General features: G+C 29.4%; 2 protein-coding genes across 9 annotated transcripts in view; both read left to right on the top strand.

Annotated features, from left to right (window-relative positions):
• LOC136081661 (uncharacterized) overlaps positions 1-4,740 on the top strand; it is a 180,240-nt gene extending 175,500 nt beyond the window's left edge. For 6 of the 8 annotated variants that reach the window (XM_065799296.1, XM_065799292.1, XM_065799291.1 and 3 more), the window contains 17 exons: positions 208-306; positions 592-714; positions 896-980; positions 1,051-1,197; positions 1,270-1,454; positions 1,652-1,774; positions 1,967-2,051; positions 2,122-2,268; positions 2,341-2,525; positions 2,722-2,844; positions 3,037-3,121; positions 3,192-3,338; positions 3,411-3,595; positions 3,793-3,915; positions 4,108-4,192; positions 4,263-4,409; positions 4,482-4,740. In XM_065799296.1, coding sequence (XP_065655368.1) covers positions 208-306; positions 592-714; positions 896-980; positions 1,051-1,197; positions 1,270-1,454; positions 1,652-1,774; positions 1,967-2,051; positions 2,122-2,268; positions 2,341-2,525; positions 2,722-2,844; positions 3,037-3,121; positions 3,192-3,338; positions 3,411-3,595; positions 3,793-3,915; positions 4,108-4,192; positions 4,263-4,409; positions 4,482-4,678 — 2,271 coding nt within the window. In that variant the 3' untranslated portion in view covers positions 4,679-4,740. The remainder of the gene's footprint in view (positions 1-207; positions 307-591; positions 715-895; positions 981-1,050; positions 1,198-1,269; positions 1,455-1,651; positions 1,775-1,966; positions 2,052-2,121; positions 2,269-2,340; positions 2,526-2,721; positions 2,845-3,036; positions 3,122-3,191; positions 3,339-3,410; positions 3,596-3,792; positions 3,916-4,107; positions 4,193-4,262; positions 4,410-4,481) is intronic. The other 2 variants (XM_065799294.1, XM_065799295.1) reach the window with 2 other exon arrangements.
• An 11,669-nt stretch (positions 4,741-16,409) lies between these two features.
• LOC136081221 (uncharacterized) lies at positions 16,410-17,559 on the top strand. The gene is made up of 2 exons (XM_065798520.1): positions 16,410-16,878; positions 17,103-17,559. The coding sequence occupies exons 1-2, from the start codon at positions 16,577-16,579 to the stop codon at positions 17,557-17,559; spliced, it is 759 nt and encodes a 252-aa protein (XP_065654592.1). The 5' UTR covers positions 16,410-16,576.
• Positions 17,560-18,758: the final 1,199 nt, after the last annotated feature.

Here is an 18,758-nt window from a genome sequence, read left to right as displayed (position 1 = left end):
ATTACTTTTTAACAGTTTAAGTTTCTACTGCACACTAATCAATTAAAAGTTTTTTCCGGTGCTCTCTTGCACCTTTATTTTATTTGCCCTCTTAAAAAGTTTCTAAAACTCATAGGTATGGTACTATTGTTTGTTTACAAAGTAACTGTATAAGATGCACCAGTTTGAAGTGAATTTTTTTTAATTGCATTACATCTTTTATTTCAGAAAGAAGAATCAGTTAGTGAGTTGTGGTCTAAGTCAAATATTAAATGGGAGATGTTATTAAATAATGATGAAAATGTAGATAAATTTATAAAAGACAAAGTAAGTAAATATTTTTTTGAAAAGTTGATTAATGTGTTAAGAACGAAAATCGATTTCTTTAAGGAATCGCTAAATGTTAATATTTTATTCAATAATTAAATATGATTTAGTTGAATAGTCCAAAATGCGGTTACTTTGTTTTAGATTTAAACAGATCTAATAGGAATTAAAAATCTAATACGCATTTAAAATGGTTAACCGCATTTTTATCAATATTTAGCGGATCTTATTTTAGTCACACCCAATCATGCAGTTTTTTTTTATGTTAATCTCTTTTATGTGTAGAAAATGGAGTTTTTAATGAATTCAACTTCAATTAATAAAAGTCAATCAAATAATGTTCTAAAAGGTCTATTACGTATACTTCACGATAGAGGCGACAATAATAAAATAACATCTTATATTGATGTAAGTTCTAGTTTTAAGTTCATATATGCATTTTATTTTTATTAATTGTTTTTTTTTATGTGAACTTTTTTGGGATAATTTTTTGACCAAATAACTTGTACATGCTACATTTGTTGCTTAAATTCTCTTAACAATTCTCTTCTTTTTAGTTGTTATGAAGTTGTTATTTAAATATTTATAGAGTGAATGTAGCAATTGTAAATCTGACCCATATTTCATAAAAGAGTTAACGTCAATGATTTGTAATAGCACTATCAAGGTTGAAGGTCAGTTAATTTTGTTGATCTTTGGTATTATGCTCTTAAATTAGATTTACGGTTACGACTTTCTTTTTAGATACGACAAATACGTGTAGCTGTAACAATGATGAATTAGAGAAACGTAAAAATATTTTATTAAAGTATATTGATGGAAATAAAAATTTAGAATTGTTTGCGTTGTATGGTGTTCAGCATCTTGTGACAACGTTACACCACCCTATAGGTAAAGTTTTTTCCCTTATTACTTTCCTAATCTTAATTTTAAATATTTTTGATTCGTTTATCTTGTTTTTAGGTCTTGCTAATTCTTTGTTTCAAGATTTATATAACCACGATATTATATCAGAGGAAACATTTTTTACGTGGGAATCAAGTAAAGAATTCCCAGATGGAAAAGGAAATACAATTAATTCGGTAAAAGACTTTTTGTCTTGGTTACGTAAAGCTGAAGAAGAATCGAGCGAGGAAGATTCTACTCAGGTTTTCAATATGATTTAGTTGAATAGGCCAAAATGCGGTTACTTTGTTTTCGATTTTAACAGATCTAATAAGAAATAAAAAATCTTTAATACGCGTTTAAAATGGTTAACCACATTTTATAATTATTTAGCGGATCTTATTTCAGTAACACCCAATTATGCAGTCTTTTTTTATGTTAATCTTTTTTTTTTGTATAGAAAATGGAGTTTTTAATGAATTCAACTTCAAGTAATAAAAGTCATTCAAATAATGTTCTAAAAGGTCTATTACGTATACTTCACGATAAAGGCGACAATAATAAAATAACATCTTATATTGATGTAAGTTCTAGTTTTAAGTTCATATATGTATTTTATTTTACAGTTTTTTTTTATTTTCATAAGAACTTTTTTGGGAGAATTTTTTTGACCAAATAAATTGTACATGCTAAATTTGTTACTAAAGTTCTCCTTGCAGTTCTGTTTGCAGTTCGTTTTAGTTGTTATGAAATCGTTATTTAAATACGTTTATAGAGTGAATGTAGCAATTGTAAATCTGACCCATATTTCATAAAAGAGTTAACGTCAATGATTTGTAATAGCACTATCAAGGTTGAAGGTCAGTTAATTTTGTTGATCTTTGGTATTATGCTCTTAAATTAGATTTACGGTTACGACTTTCTTTTTAGATACGACAAATACGTGTAGCTGTAACAATGATGAATTAGAGAAACGTAAAAATATTTTATTAAAGTATATTGATGGAAATAAAAATTTAGAATTGTTTGCGTTGTATGGTGTTCAGCATCTTGTGACAACGTTACACCACCCTATAGGTAAAGTTTTTTCCCTTATTACTTTCCTAATCTTAATTTTAAATATTTTTGATTCGTTTATCTTGTTTTTAGGTCTTGCTAATTCTTTGTTTCAAGATTTATATAACCACGATATTATATCAGAGGAAACATTTTTTACGTGGGAATCAAGTAAAGAATTCCCAGATGGAAAAGGAAATACAATTAATTCGGTAAAAGACTTTTTATCTTGGTTACGTAAAGCTGAAGAAGAATCGAGCGAGGAAGATTCTACTCAGGTTTTCAATATGATTTAGTTGAATAGGCCAAAATGCGGTTACTTTGTTTTCGATTTTAACAGATCTAATAAGAAATAAAAAATCTTTAATACGCGTTTAAAATGGTTAACCACATTTTATAATTATTAGCGGATCTTATTTCAGTAACACCCAATTATGCAGTCTTTTTTTATGTTAATCTTTTTTTTTTGTATAGAAAATGGAGTTTTTAATGAATTCAACTTCAAGTAATAAAAGTCATTCAAATAATGTTCTAAAAGGTCTATTACGTATACTTCACGATAAAGGCGACAATAATAAAATAACATCTTATATTGATGTAAGTTCTAGTTTTAATTTCATATATGTATTTTATTTTACACTTTTTTTTTATTTTTATGTGAACTTTTTTGGGAGAATTTTTTTGACCAAATAAATTGTACATGCTAAATTTGTTACTAAAGTTCTCCTTGCAGTTCTGTTTGCAGTTCGTTTTAGTTGTTATGAAATCGTTATTTAAATACGTTTATAGAGTGAATGTAGCAATTGTAAATCTGACCCATATTTCATAAAAGAGTTAACGTCAATGATTTGTAATAGCACTATCAAGGTTGAAGGTCAGTTAATTTTGTTGATCTTTGGTATTATGCTCTTAAATTAGATTTACGGTTACGACTTTCTTTTTAGATACGACAAATACGTGTAGCTGTAACAATGATGAATTAGAGAAACGTAAAAATATTTTATTAAAGTATATTGATGGAAATAAAAATTTAGAATTGTTTGCGTTGTATGGTGTTCAGCATCTTGTGACAACGTTACACCACCCTATAGGTAAAGTTTTTTCCCTTATTACTTTCCTAATCTTAATTTTAAATATTTTTGATTCGTTTATCTTGTTTTTAGGTCTTGCTAATTCTTTGTTTCAAGATTTATATAACCACGATATTATATCAGAGGAAACATTTTTTACGTGGGAATCAAGTAAAGAATTCCCAGATGGAAAAGGAAATACAATTAATTCGGTAAAAGACTTTTTGTCTTGGTTACGTAAAGCTGAAGAAGAATCGAGCGAGGAAGATTCTACTCAGGTTTTCAATATGATTTAGTTGAATAGGCCAAAATGCGGTTACTTTGTTTTCGATTTTAACAGATCTAATAAGAAATAAAAAATCTTTAATACGCGTTTAAAATGGTTAACCACATTTTATAATTATTTAGCGGATCTTATTTCAGTAACACCCAATTATGCAGTCTTTTTTTATGTTAATCTTTTTTTTTTGTATAGAAAATGGAGTTTTTAATGAATTCAACTTCAAGTAATAAAAGTCATTCAAATAATGTTCTAAAAGGTCTATTACGTATACTTCACGATAAAGGCGACAATAATAAAATAACATCTTATATTGATGTAAGTTCTAGTTTTAATTTCATATATGTATTTTATTTTACACTTTTTTTTTATTTTTATGTGAACTTTTTTGGGAGAATTTTTTTGACCAAATAAATTGTACATGCTAAATTTGTTACTAAAGTTCTCCTTGCAGTTCTGTTTGCAGTTCGTTTTAGTTGTTATGAAATCGTTATTTAAATACGTTTATAGAGTGAATGTAGCAATTGTAAATCTGACCCATATTTCATAAAAGAGTTAACGTCAATGATTTGTAATAGCACTATCAAGGTTGAAGGTCAGTTAATTTTGTTGATCTTTGGTATTATGCTCTTAAATTAGATTTAAGGTAACGACTTTCTTTTTAGATACGACAAATACGTGTAGCTGTAACAATGATGAATTAGAGAAACGTAAAAATATTTTATTAAAGTATATTGATGGAAATAAAAATTTAGAATTGTTTGCGTTGTATGGTGTTCAGCATCTTGTGACAACGTTACACCACCCTATAGGTAAAGTTTTTTCCCTTATTACTTTCCTAATCTTAATTTTAAATATTTTTGATTCGTTTATCTTGTTTTTAGGTCTTGCTAATTCTTTGTTTCAAGATTTATATAACCACGATATTATATCAGAGGAAACATTTTTTACGTGGGAATCAAGTAAAGAATTCCCAGATGGAAAAGGAAATACAATTAGTTCGGTAAAAGACTTTTTATCTTGGTTACGTAAAGCTGAAGAAGAATCTAACGAAGAAGATTCTACTCACGTTTTTAATTAGCCGAGATAATCTTTAATAAAATATTTTAGAAAAATAGCTTATAGCATGCAGGATTTTGCAAATTGTTTCTATTGTTTTCATATCTCATATTAATTTTGCATAAGTCGCGATTTTACTAGACTTTTTTTTGATATTTTCAATCATGAACCTTAACGTAATCTTCTCAAATATTCTTTCGACGAATCTATAAATAATCTTTGTTTTGATATTATCTAATACAAGCCTATTCCTATTTTTCTCAAACATTCTTTCGACAAATAAAACTATAAATCTATATATATTTTTTAATTTTATTTATAAACTCAAATTAATAATACTATGGAAGTTTCCTTTAAGTCCGCAAGGGTGAATGTTGTTTCAAAACTTACGAAATTTATTTGGATTTTTACATTTGAGCTTTCTATTTTCTCTTTTTTTAACCCTCTCGAAATAAAAATATCTTATTTTTCGAAACATGTTTTTTTTAATAAAGTTATTTACGACTTTTTTCTTGGACTTTTATTAAAAGTGCCTTTTTTTTTTATCTTGATCTAAATGCTTAAAACATTTTGCCGTTGCACTAAATAAAAAACTGTGAACAGCAATTCTTATAATGTTTTTATTTATACTGCAGATGAAGTTTAAATGACTAAAATTATATTATTTACTTGCACTTTACTGATTAATGACGAAAATTTTTAACCGGACTGGTTAACAATCTCGCTAAGTTAATACTCTTGTGTAATCTACCAGTGTTGTGTTTACTTTATCTTGGATTACTAAATTGAAATTAAATTTGCAAGATTTTATCTGAAGTTTGTGTAGACTTTGAGAATTCATATGAAAATAGTTTAAATCATGGAGTTTTAATACACGAGGTGACACTATATACGCTTGCATTAAGCGCGGTGTATAGTAAGAGAATATGTTTTTGCCTAGCACTAAACGATGGATTTTATTAGCAAGCTCTGCATAACAAATGAAATCATTGCAACACGTTGAATAAATAGCCCTTTGTGTTTTTCAAGTTATATTATACTTCTAAGAATTGTGCATCGGGTTGATTTACACATTTTATACTTGAATTTAAATGCCGTTTATTTTTATTAGATCATCGAAATAAAAGCCAACATGTGTTTATTCCGGTAATATTTTCGTTTATTAATTTTTTATACATAATATATTTATGTATAAAGTAATGACTATAAAGTTAAATCATTTGCGTCTGTCTCCGTTTTTAAATTAGAAATAGTCTGATGTCTCCGTTTTTTGAAAGCGAAATAGTCTGATGGAAAACATAATAACTAGTAGAGCTTAAGCGCAAACCACTTTAAATTTTCAGGAAATGTTTATTACGCTATTATCTTAAGAAGTACATTTCAAACGTTTTAAATTCTGTTTTTTTTTTTTTTAATTTTTTAGACCTGAAAATGTTTTTGTTTTTTTTTTAAATTATTTAATATAGTAAAGACTTATAATTCATGACGTACTCTGATAATTACCTAAGTATGTCATACCTTATGGCATTTAGATAATATTTTTAAATGTCATACGTGAAAAGTTATACTGTAAAATCGCCTAAGTTCGGTCACCATATAATTTCGGTCATATATGAAAAAATATAAAAAAAAGCGTGCTAAGCTCAAATTTTACTAACTTTGTTTTCTCAAATGTTTGTAATCAGTTCGTTAATATGAATCTATACAAAAGTTATGTTTATATGCAACCTGCTGAAATAATTCTTTAGCGAAACAACAATTTGAAAAAATGCATACTATTAAATTCTAAAGTAAGCTAATTATTAAAATACATGATCAAATTTAATCTTAGTATGATTAAGAATCACCAAATTAATTATATTTACAAAAAAAAATTATTAATTTTCGAAAATTAACTACTTTTTTTTTATAAAAATTTGTGAAATTTTGAAATACTCTAACTTTGGTCATTCACGGATTAACAACAAAGGAGACAATTAGCAGTAATATTGTGGAATGTTGATAAGTGTTGCGAATAAAAAGTTCATAATTTTAAAATAAACTGACGGTTCTTTGAATTCTAAAAAATATCAAGCTTGTGACATTTCTTCTGGAGATAAAATTACAGCTCAACGATAATTATGGATGCGTTGCAAATCCTGTGACAATTGGTTGTGTGGATCTTGCTTTTCTAATATGGTCAACGATACGTGCAAGAATTCCCAATAAACATACAAAGCTCATTTAAAGCAAAGTAGTGTTTTTTTTGTTAATTGAAAAATATATTTTTAGTTTTATTAACCAGTGGCGTAGCAAATGTTATGATGGCTAAAGTAATAAAATAGTTGCCTAATTCCAATAAGATGTAAAAATACAACTTATATGTTTTTTTATGTGCTCCATCTCGTTTTCTTTGGCGCTCTAAAAAGACTTTTTAATTTTTCTTTAGAGCCCGGAGCGACGCCCTCCTTAGTTACTGGTATACCTGAACCTATATCATAATTTTACAATAAAACAATATTTAAAAATTAGTTTTCGTTATTTGTGAGATTAAGTTTGTGAAACGTTAGAAGTATTTATATAGCGGCCGAATTTATGAGATGGTATTGAAAGTTCGGTCAAAGTAGATGCTTTCTTTTTAAATTAAATATTGAGTGCTAGTTTTTATTTTTAATTTTTTATTTTTACGATATCAATTATCAATATAATTTTCTGTATGTTTCAGGAAAAAAAACCTGAAATTTTTTTATTTATGCGTGATAAATGTTCAAAGCTTAAGTGACCGAACTTAGACGATTTTACAGTATAGGTTTTGTGTTAATATATTTCAAGTTACTGTCTTTTGAATTGAGGTGAAAGCACTTTTTAATACAAAATTGGAACTATGTCAAAAATTTTTCTGATTTAAATTTTCTGAAATATATATAAAAAATATATTTAGAATAAAATTTTTTAGATTCATAATGGCGGCAAAACTGGCTAAAAAATGCTTAAAACTTCGTGACGTAATATCGTCCCTTGAATAAATTTTCTCCTGTTCAAACTGTGAATTGATGCATTTTTTTTATTCCCGTTGACAAATAGATTTTTAATTTAAGAACTTATTTTAAATTTAATCACTAATTGTTGAAAATGTGTTTGAAACACTAAGTGATTTGACTTAATTTGTGAGCTGATTTCTTTATTTAAAAAAAAACATTTTGAATCCTATCTGTTAACCAAACATCTGTAGTATACTAAACATACTCAAAAGTTCAGTCAAAATCATTGACCAATGTAAAGATATTACGCTTCAAAGATACCTTAATATTACAAAAATATAAGTTTTAAAAAACGCATATAAAGTTTTTGCTGAAAAGTCAGTGAAAAGGTTCGACAATGTATTAACCTAAATTAGAGTTAAACTTTCGTTTATAATAATAAAATCAGCTCTTCGTTGTCTACGTGAATCAAGGTTTTTACCAATTAAAAATCTTTCTTGCGCTACAGACGATTTCGGACTGGTATGTGACGAACTACAAATTATGTAACGTTGTTATACTTAATTAAATTACACGAGGCTACTAAAAATTTGCACAAAATTTGAACGTTCGAAACTCGCAAGCAAATTCGAATATTTCTGCATTTCAAAGTTAAATATATTCGCTAGACATTCTTATTTCATAATCTGATACTGATTTTGGCAATTAAAATTATATAAATAAAATAAATGGAATTAAAGAAAACGACAAACGCCAACATAGACGAAGGGAAAACATTTACAGTGCATCATTTTATGCAAATGAAAGCTGTAAGGCGAACACTTTATAATATTATTAAAAGTTTGACGACATTATTGACCTTAAGAGAAAGTCGGGAAGCGGCAGAAATCCATACAAAGAGTACATAAGAAAAATTACTTCACTCATTAACAAGGCTAAAAATAAAATTAGAATCTCCCAGAGAAACTTGCATTAAATATGGAACTCATATAAGTTGTGTTTATAAAATTTTTAACACGTATGGACTTAAATATTTCAAAAGAAAGAAAGCACCAGAAAACTCTGAAATTCAAATAATTAAACAAAAACAACGGCTGCTAAAATTTTCGAAAACATTTTTCCGATCGACAAATGAGTTTGAAATTATCATAGGTGACGAGTCCCATTTTACATTGAGCAGCCAAAACACACCAGGAAATGATGGCTTTTATAGTCAAGATGAAGACAAAAAGTAAAATAATATTAAATATAAGTTTAAATGAAAGTTTCAAGCGAAAGTTTTAAAATGGATTACGATCAGTAGATTTGGTAAATCCAAGCCTTTCTTTGCAATTAAGAATAATGCCGTTAATGTAAAAACATATTCCAAAGGATGCATTGAAAAGGAACTTATTCCCTTCATCAAATCGCATCACAAAATACAAAATATATATTTTGGCCTAATGGTGCAAGCTGTCATTTTGCAAAGCTAACAATTGTTGGCCTGATGGTGCAAGCTGTCATTTTGCAAAGCTAACAGTTGATACTTATAGGAAGTTTAATATAACCTATGTTTCTAAGGATGATAATCCACTAAATGTACCGCAATTAAGGCCCATTAAGACGTTTTGGGCTCACCTTAAACAGAGAGTCGATTCTAATGATTTCAAAGCAAAAAATCTTAACCACCTAAAAAAGAAAATTTAACTTAATTTACGAGAATTTAGTCCAGAATACTTTGAGGTGGTAATAGCCCATAAAAATTTAACCAGTCAAAATAATCAATTTTAATGTAGTATTTGTAAAAACCTATTTGTATTAAAAAAGCATTTAGAGTAAATATAATAAAAACTTTGAATATAGTCAAAAACATGCTGAGTCAGCAAAAAATATGCAATTTTTACTATATTTTCAAACAAATATTTCTCAATAACTAGTCAGAATTTGAGTCTAAAACTTTGCACAAAGGTTAACAACATGTTGATTAAGTGATTTGACCAGAATCACTATCATAGCATTTATAGTATTAAAATGGCGGCATTTAAGTTAAGGTGTTTAGTTTTTATGTAAAATGTGTACAGCCAACATCAATATCTCAACAACAGCTAACTATAAAAATCTTGTTTTGGCCAAATCCCTTCACAGTAATCAGATGAACAATAGGTGAAAATTTTAGCCATAATCCTCAAGTAGTTAAAAAGATATTCTTGTTTAAAGTTGAAAAAAACGTTTATAGAGAAAATACAAAAAAACACTGTTGTAAAAAATGACCAAAAGCTACTTTGAGCTGACCCGAGAAAACCGCTTTGACAGGGTGAAACTACAATGTTTCCTGACCCCAAAAATGTAAAATTTGAAATCTAACTATTTCGTCCGAGAAAATAATTTTGATTTTTAGTTTTTAGTACTTTGCACAATAGGGCGAAATGACAGCTTTTCAAATTTTGCATTTTTACAGCATTCAAAAACTCTTCAAAATAAGCATTTATTACTCCAAAACATAACTGTCTAAAATTCACTTGAATAATAGTTTATTCTGACACAACTGATATAGTTTTTCATTAACAAGATGGAAATAATAAACACTTTCTTAAATAATTCTTTTAGTTATTCTAAGCCAAAACACAAAAACAACCTCTTGATTCTAAACACATAAAGAGCAAATGGTACATAAAATAAATTCTTCTCAATATTTGATTCTTCACAAATGCTTGCTGTTGTAGTCCACAACACATGAAAGAAGCCTCTTTGCATACTCAGGATGATTGCGGTCTCTTTTGTATCTCTGCCAATGTGAGCTGAAATTATGATGCATTGATTCTGTTGCCTGCTCACTAAAGATCCCCAAGGGAGCCCTTTTGATCTCAATGAATTGCTTCACATGGAAGAAAACAGCATGAACTTTTGGAGTCACACTGATGTTCATGATTGCCAAATATGAGTCTCTGAAGCGATCAATTTTTTCAGAAAAGTCATCCTCCAGAACCATACCAAAACATGCTGTCACCACAGACTTAAACTTTCGAAGGGCATCAATGATTCCAAAGACTTGAAAAGCAGACTCAGTCTCTGCAATTCTTTGAACGAGGTTAAGATTGCTGAGAAGCTTGTGACAGGCATTCCCTGCAAACTGCCCACCATGGTATGGTTCTTGTTGAATGTCGAGAGCTGAGGGCCACTTGACAACATTGGGCCAAACTTCTGTCATGGCTTTGTACATGTGATTGACCACACCAAGGAGAAGATGGAGTTCCATTGGTGGTATGAGCTCCAAGATGAGTTTGTTTTCAGAACCAGATAGCAAAGGCTCATGCACTACATTGCCAAAAGATCTTGCCTTTTTGATATCACCACCAGACTTAGCAAACTCTTGATAACAGCCAACAAGTGAGCCTAGTGTCCTCAAAGATCCTGATTGAGAAAGATGCTTTGATTCTGTGTTGCACCAAGAGCAAGGGTGAGTACTTGCATGGCTCTGAAGGCCACAAAGGATGTTGGCAAGTTTCATGTCGCATGAGACAACAAAGTTGACTTTGTCTAGCTTGATTAAAGACAAGATCTGCCTCACATTTTCAAAGTTTTCTGGTAGTCCTTCTGATAAAGCCACAAGCATTTGACGCTTTACACTACAGTCTTTGGCAGTCCTCTGAGTTAAAAGTTTTTTCCGTGGTGGTGACCTTGAATCACAGTGAGAATCCAACTCCATGATGCCTAGAGAAACTTTCAGAAATCCTCCACCTCCATCAATTCCCAACTTGACAATATGATTCTGGAAAACTCTTCGAGAAAGCAGGACTTCATTCAAAAGCTCGGCAAGATCCTTGCAATGCACAACCACAAAGTCAGTGGAGTTACTCTCTGATAAAACTTGGATGCTGGTTTGAGTAAAAAACTCAGACAACTGTTTGCCAATGGCTTCAAACTTAGCAAGAAAACTAGTCTCCACAATCTTGGTGTCACTGACTCTGTTGATGGTTGATGCCAATTTCTTCATGCCGAGGTTGGACAATCCTGTGTTTAGCTGAACTTGTACAAGATCTTCAGTTTTGATGCTGGGTTCAGGAAAAAGAGCTCTTGCACTTGAGCTTCCTAAAAATGAAATTATATTAACACTTTTTGTAATTTTAAGTTTTAAAATTAAAGGTATTCCCTCTGAACCTGCCATCTTTATATGTATAGATAAAAGTATCACCTGTTTTAACTCTAAGTGGTGGGCCGCCTTTAGGATGCGATATTTTGACAGTACCACCAGGTGTGGAAGGTTTAGTAGAGATGACTTGAGTAGCTATTTGCTCTGCAGCGAGTGGATCAGCTGTAGCTAGCTGCTTGAGATTCTCTCTAAAAGTGAGTGGAGTGCACTGATGTGGCAGACCTCTTCCAACTAGACTCAAACAATCACCACATCTTTGAGGGGTACAATCTTCCACAGGTTTAGAATAGTCCACTGGGCTCTTCTCATTCAACTTCAAATGTCCAACTTGAAAAATAAGACAGTTGCAGCCTTGATCTCTTGTTGGTGGTCTAACTTTTATAGATGAGAAAGGAAACAAAGGTGGCAGGTTAACATCTTTTCCTTCATCTTTTCTCCGAAGAATTGTTCGACATGAGTCACAAATGCCTCTTGGCACTCTGGTATCAGTCAAATCAAGACTTGTATGGTAATGCTTGAGGATCTTTTCAACAAGGAACTGTGTCAACTCTCGAGAGCACTTCTTCAGACACAAGACACAGACAGATTTCCGACAATCTTCATGATTTTTTGAAAAATTTGGCATTTTAAAATTTTTCTCACACAACTGATAAGTGAAACACTTTAAATAAACATGTTCACTGCCAATTCCCGGAAATTTTAGCTTGTTTACAATTTTGATGCAAAACTTAAAACAAACATGTTCACTGCCTATTCCCGGAATTTTCGGCTTGTTTACAATTTTGATGCAAAACTTAAAATAAACATGTTCACTGCCTATTCCCGGAATTTTTAGCTTATTTACAATTTTGATGCAACAAAATGTTTAAAATATAGTTCAACCATGAAATTGAAGGTAAAATTTTATCTTCTGAATTAAAATAAATACAAATTATACTTGCTATATAGACTGTTATGTTTTAGAGTAATAAATGCTAATTTTGGAGAGTTTTTGAATGCAGTAAAAATGCAAAATTTGAAAAGCTGTCATTTTGCCATATTGTGCAAAGTACTAAAAACTAAAAATCAAAATTATTTTCTTGGACGAAATAGTTAAATTTCAAATTTTACATTTTTGGAGTCAGGAAACATTGTAGTTTCACCCTGTCAAAGCGGTTTTCTCGGGTCAGCTCAAAGTAGTTTTTGGTCATTTTTTACAACAGTGAACAATTTAAAACAAATATAAACAATAAATTTCTTTAAAAATTTCTGAACACGTATCCTTACACGTTATCCTTACAAAATCCTTTTCTTATACCTTTCAGCTTATTCCTTCTTAGTTTTGTTACTTCTTCTTCTTTTTTCCATATGACTGATGCAATTTTTGTCTTTTTTCTAAGAAGAAAATGTTTTCCCAAACGATGCTGAAATGTTTCTTTCAGTGACGCGTAACTCCCATTAAATGATATAACTACTAAGAAAACAGCTAATTCTAAAATACTTTTTGAAACAAAATGTCCTTTCAAGCATTTTTCCCAAACTATTGGTTAAAGGATTCATTAGGATTTTGTGTATGGTTGTGTAAACATATTGATAAAAGTTCCTGAGAACAGAGTTCCATGAATTGGATCCAATAATTTTTTGATAGCAACAGGCAAATTCAACTTGTTTTTGTTGATGTGTTCTCCAGTAATTCTATCTCTTTAATAAAATTTTTATACAAAGTAATGGCAATAGAAAATGGCATATTCATCATGGTTGTAAATGTTTGAACACCTGCATTACCTATACCAATCTCACTATATGCCATCACTGTGCAATAGTTAATTTCATGTGCTAACTGTTTTACAAGCTTACTCTTTTGACCAGTTATAAATTCAGGAGAGGTATAAGAAAACTTGAATGCTGAATAAAAACTACATTCTATACACAACTCAAGTGAAAACGCATGATGTTCGTTTCGAACATGTGCAAGCTTAACATGTGAGTTACAGTCAGAACAACGCAAGAACTCCTCAAATATATCTTTCAGAATGCCAAAATGCATGAATATAAAAAACTAAAGTCATTGATGATTTAAAGATGTATTTTCGTTTTCAATTGAACTGTTTTCAATTTGAAATATAACCGATTTCTTTGTGTAGCTATTTAGCACTTGTACTAAACATGTCTGATTTAGATGCACTTTCAAAGGAAATGTTTTTTTGCTCTGAATTTTCATGTTGGTTTCTATGAAAATACTTTCTTTTTAATCTCTTGTTATTTTTCATTTATTTTCTATCTAAGAATATAGCATTTAAATATAAAAAATTAGTTAAAAAATTCAATAAAATAATCGCAACAACACTGATAAAATTCTCTACTTCCTCACGATCTATTTCATTTTAAACACCAACAATGGAGTTTACTTATTTGCAAAGTTGATAATTAGCAAAGAAGATATAAATAAAAAAATGTAATAAGTAAGTATTACATGTAAATTATAAAAAAATTAGCTTAAAAGTAAGGATTGTTTCTTGTTGCTATACAGTTGCTATGGGCTTTCTTTTGAGACTGTAGTTATAAATTAGCATTTTATATCACTAAATTACTCATAAATATAGTAAAAATATACATTTTTGAAATCTACAATGATTCTATTTTTCAAACTTGAAGAAAAAAAAATTCGAAAATTTTAATATTTTATGGGCAAGTACCACCTAACCTTTTTTGCTTGCTTAAGACTAAAATCGCTACGCTGTTGATCATGGGACACTTTCAGTTATAAGATAATCTATTATTGCTATCCTTACTCATTTGATCAGTTGTGAAACAATAATTTAATTTAAATGACAATTATAAGCAGTTCTTTTTTGTGCAAATTTTTAGTAGTCTCGTGTTAACAGTTTTTTTAAAACAAACATTTAAACTATAATTTTAAAGTCTTAAATGTTAAACGTTTAAAAAAATAAGGTTTTTAAAGTTTTTTTTTAAGAAAAATCTTGTTTAATGTCCACCAGAGACATATGACAGATTAGTTTTACTAAACTTCGGTTACTGATCTTAATTATTATTATTATTTTTTTGCTTTATACAAGCTTTATACATTGCTTATACAAGCTTTATACATTATAAGCTTATATAAGCTTTATACATATAAGCTTATTTAAGCTTTATACATATAAGCTTATATAAGCTTTATACAAGTTTTTTTGCTTATACAAGCTTTATACATTGCTTTATTTATTTATTTTTTTTGCTTTATATCAACTTTCGCTTCATTTGCTTCACACGAGATTTGTCAAACTGAATCTTGCGACTGTTATACCCAGTCAAAATTTAAAACACTCAAAATCAGCTGAATACCTTTAAGAGCAGAGTAAGTTCCTATTTCCACTTTTTAAATTTCCACTATTTATCTACTGACAAAAGTGTTCTTTGTAACTCTGGACCATACGATGGCATTCAACGACTTATTCAGTTTTGTGTCTAACCATGGAGACATTTCATTTGTAGTTGATCGCTTTGCAAGCTTTTATAAATTGGCATTGATTTTAATCCATATTAAAATTATGTTAAATGATATATGTTGCTTTGTTTTAAATAAGCCGCTTTAACATAGACTTAAGAGGTTAAATAACGGTTTTTGTTTTGATGCTATGCTGTTGTTAAGGTCAACAACTTTTTGTAACTCTAGAAAAATGCAATTTTTAAATATTTTATGTTACCTTTAAAACAATACAAGATGGTTATATCAAATAAAAGAGGGTAAAATTTGAAAAAAATGAGTCCATAAACAAAATTTTGATATTTTACTCTAAAACCAGTACTTTTTATTAGTACACCACCTTGACCCATTAAAATGAATGTTTTTTAATAAAAACGAGGCAAAGTAAAATGAAGTATAAAATAGTATTTATGTAATTTTCGTTGATATAAATTTTATCTTTTTTATTTAAGTTTTGAAATTTTTGAATATTTGGTGGTGTTTAAAAACCTTAAAAGCTCATTTATGTAGATGACTTATTGTATGCATAAGCTATACAGATGCTTGCAGAAGATTTTATTCTAAGGATAAATAAAAAGTAAATAAAAAATAAAATGGAAAGTAGATATTAGTACTAAATAATAATAACTATATGTGGCGAAATGTGTAAGTCTCCAGTAGGGTGTTTCATATTTTATCAATTTTTGAAATCGAACTTGCGAATCAATTTATAAATTGACTATTTGTATAAAAATAAGTTTGAGCAAAAAAAAATAAAAAAATTTAATTTTTAGGGTCCCCGCCAGTTCGATTTTGGGCCAAAATTGTCGGGTGTTTTAAACGCCTGGCGGGGACCTTAAAATTTATCTAAATTAATCTTTTTTTTTTTTAAATGTTATATGTTGGATTGAATGTTTATCACATAAAAGGAGCATGTCGAAAAAATAAAGAAATTAGTCTACACAATATTTTGAAATTGATGAAAAATCCAAATTTTCTTTCACAAAAACCTATTTTATTACTCGGTGGCGTATAAAAAACTTTTTTTATACCCTAATAAACTGTTTCCAAACCCGGAAAAAACTATAACTTGAATAGTTTTTTTATTAGTATTAAATGAAGTCTAAAAAAAATAATAATTGGATCCATGGAGTAACATGCCCCGGACACTAACCTTAATGGCCCCTAGTTAATAAACATTAGAAAGCAATAAATTGAAAATCCAGAAATTTGATCGGAAAATATTTTTAGAAAATGTATATACCAAGGTACTTAAATAATAATTTAAAATTTAACAACTACTTTCCAATGCGAAGACAAAGTATTTAAACTAAATTTGCGTTACTAATAATAAGTGCTTTAATATTTTTTTAAATAATATTCAAAATGGCTAAAATTACGAGACTAAAAGCTAGAGCTTATTTATTTGAAGAAGAAAGCCTGATAGAAAACTTAACTCAGATAACTTTTGCAACAAATAAAGAATTAATTCTTAACTTTCAGTTTAAAAGATCTAGTAACAAGTTAACTCCATCCAAAAGGTTTATTGGTTGTACTGATGGGCCCGATAAATTTGCAAAGTGCTCCGGACTTGTCAATTGCCCTGACAACTGTATTCTTTTTGCAGTAAAAAAACCATGGTTAGACGGAGGTTATAAAGATGGATTATTAACGGATAAATCTATAAGGTAAGTTTTATAATTTCAATTTATAATAAAATAGTTATTATAAATTTGTATAATCATTCGAACTTAATAAGCTAGTAGATGATTAAGGTTTTTTTGTAGTACCACTGCAACTAATTTTTTTAGTTGTTATTACGTGTGGATTATAGCTTAATAATGCAAAATATAAGGTGCATCTTAAAGTTAATATTTCTATTTTATTTAATGTATTATCTTAATTTTTTCAGGAATAATATTACTCGTTTAATCGATAGTTGGGAGACATTAAAGAAAAGTAAGAATAAAGACTCTAAAGCAGCAGAGAAATCTAGGGAAGAATTCAAAAAGAAGGGGGAGCAGGTATTTTGTATTGGTAAAGATAATATTAAGGAAATCTTAAAAAAAACGAGCCTTGATAAACTTTCATACTATGTTGATATCCAATTTTTAAAAGACCAAAAGTCCAGTCGTCTAATGACTTTGGGGAGCAAAGACATGAGATATAAAACGGTAAATAAAGATAAGAAGCCTTTAAAAAGTTGTAATATTAAACAGTTACCCCAAATAGACGAATCAACTACAGATCTAGAGCTTATATCAGATATAAGTGACGTGAGTACAGAATCAGATATTTCTTTTGATTTATCGCAACCCGGCCCAAGTAACGCAAAACAAGGAAAGGTTTTGTTAAAGATATTGCCATGACATCAGTCTCAAAAAATATTTCATCAAGAGATCTAGTGCATGTATGTACGGATTTAATCGTAAGTTCAGGCGGAAATGTGGCTGATTTTTCAGTGTCTCATTCAACTATTTGGCGAGCTCAAAAAAAATCTATTCGGGAAAATGCTGAACAATATAAGAAAAATGTAAAAATTGCTACCGCTAAAGCTACTTTTCCCATAATAGCACATTTTGATGGAAAAATTATCGAAGACATCACAGAAGGTATAAAATCAAAAAGAGATCGATTTGCGGTCTCGGTAAATATTGATGGTAAAATGAAGCTCCTTGGCATTCCAGCAATTAATCGTAGTACTGGACAAGCTCAATACGATGCTTTAGTTAAAATACTGGATGAGTATGGAATATGTGATGACGTGAAAGGTTTATGTTTTGATACAACAGCTACAAATACAAGAAGACTTTCTGGTACAAATGTCAGGTTTAGTCATAAACAAAACTCAATTCTACTAGAGCTGGCTTGCAGGAGGCATGTTTATGAGTTACATCTAAAACACTTCTGTGAAAGACAGTGCAGTGGAAAAACTAAATCTCCAGAAAACCTAATGTTTAAACGGTTCCAATTAAACTGGAATGACATTAAAAGTAGCATTGACTCTTCAAAGTTTGTAAAATATGACACTCAATCTATTGCTACCACTTTCTTAGAAATCCATAAACTCTATGCTGTAAAATATTGCGAGATTGCTCTAAAAAAAAACACTTTTCCCAAAGGAGACTACAAGGAGTTATTGAAACTAACCCTAATGTACTTATGCCCTGAAAGAGATTATTAAATTCAAGCTCCAGGGTGCGTGTCTCATGCACGTTTTATGTCCAAAGCTATTTATTATCTCAAGATTCGGATATTGAGTTTGCAACTGTCTTATGAATTGACAGACGATCAAAAGAACGAAGTGCAGTCTATTGCTGAGTTTATCTCAATCTTTTATACCGTCTGGTTTTTAAAAACCTCTTTACCTTACGCTGCGCCTTACCAAGATATAAAAGCCTATTGGCAAATGACAAAATATAGAGGTTACGTAGAACAATATGTTCAGAATTCTGAAACAATTTTAAATGGAATTGATGCCACAATGGTTTCAATGGAATCACATTTATGGTACCTTGATGAAACTTTAATTCCGCTGGCTCTTCTAGACCAAGGTATTTCTGTTGCA

This window comes from Hydra vulgaris, chromosome 06 (assembly GCF_038396675.1).
Source record: "Hydra vulgaris chromosome 06, alternate assembly HydraT2T_AEP".
Classification (NCBI taxonomy): domain Eukaryota; kingdom Metazoa; phylum Cnidaria; class Hydrozoa; order Anthoathecata; family Hydridae; genus Hydra; species Hydra vulgaris.
Note: the sequence above shows the minus strand (reverse complement) of the source record. Positions and strands in the feature narration are given on the sequence as shown.

Coding starts and splice junctions, on each gene's coding strand:
- LOC136081221 (XM_065798520.1), top strand. CDS start 16,577: ATGGCTAAAATTACGAGACTAAAAGCTAGAGCTTATTTATTTGAAGAA. Junction 16,879..17,102: donor TTAACGGATAAATCTATAAG/GTAAGTTTTATA, acceptor TAATTTTTTCAG/GAATAATATTACTCGTTTAA.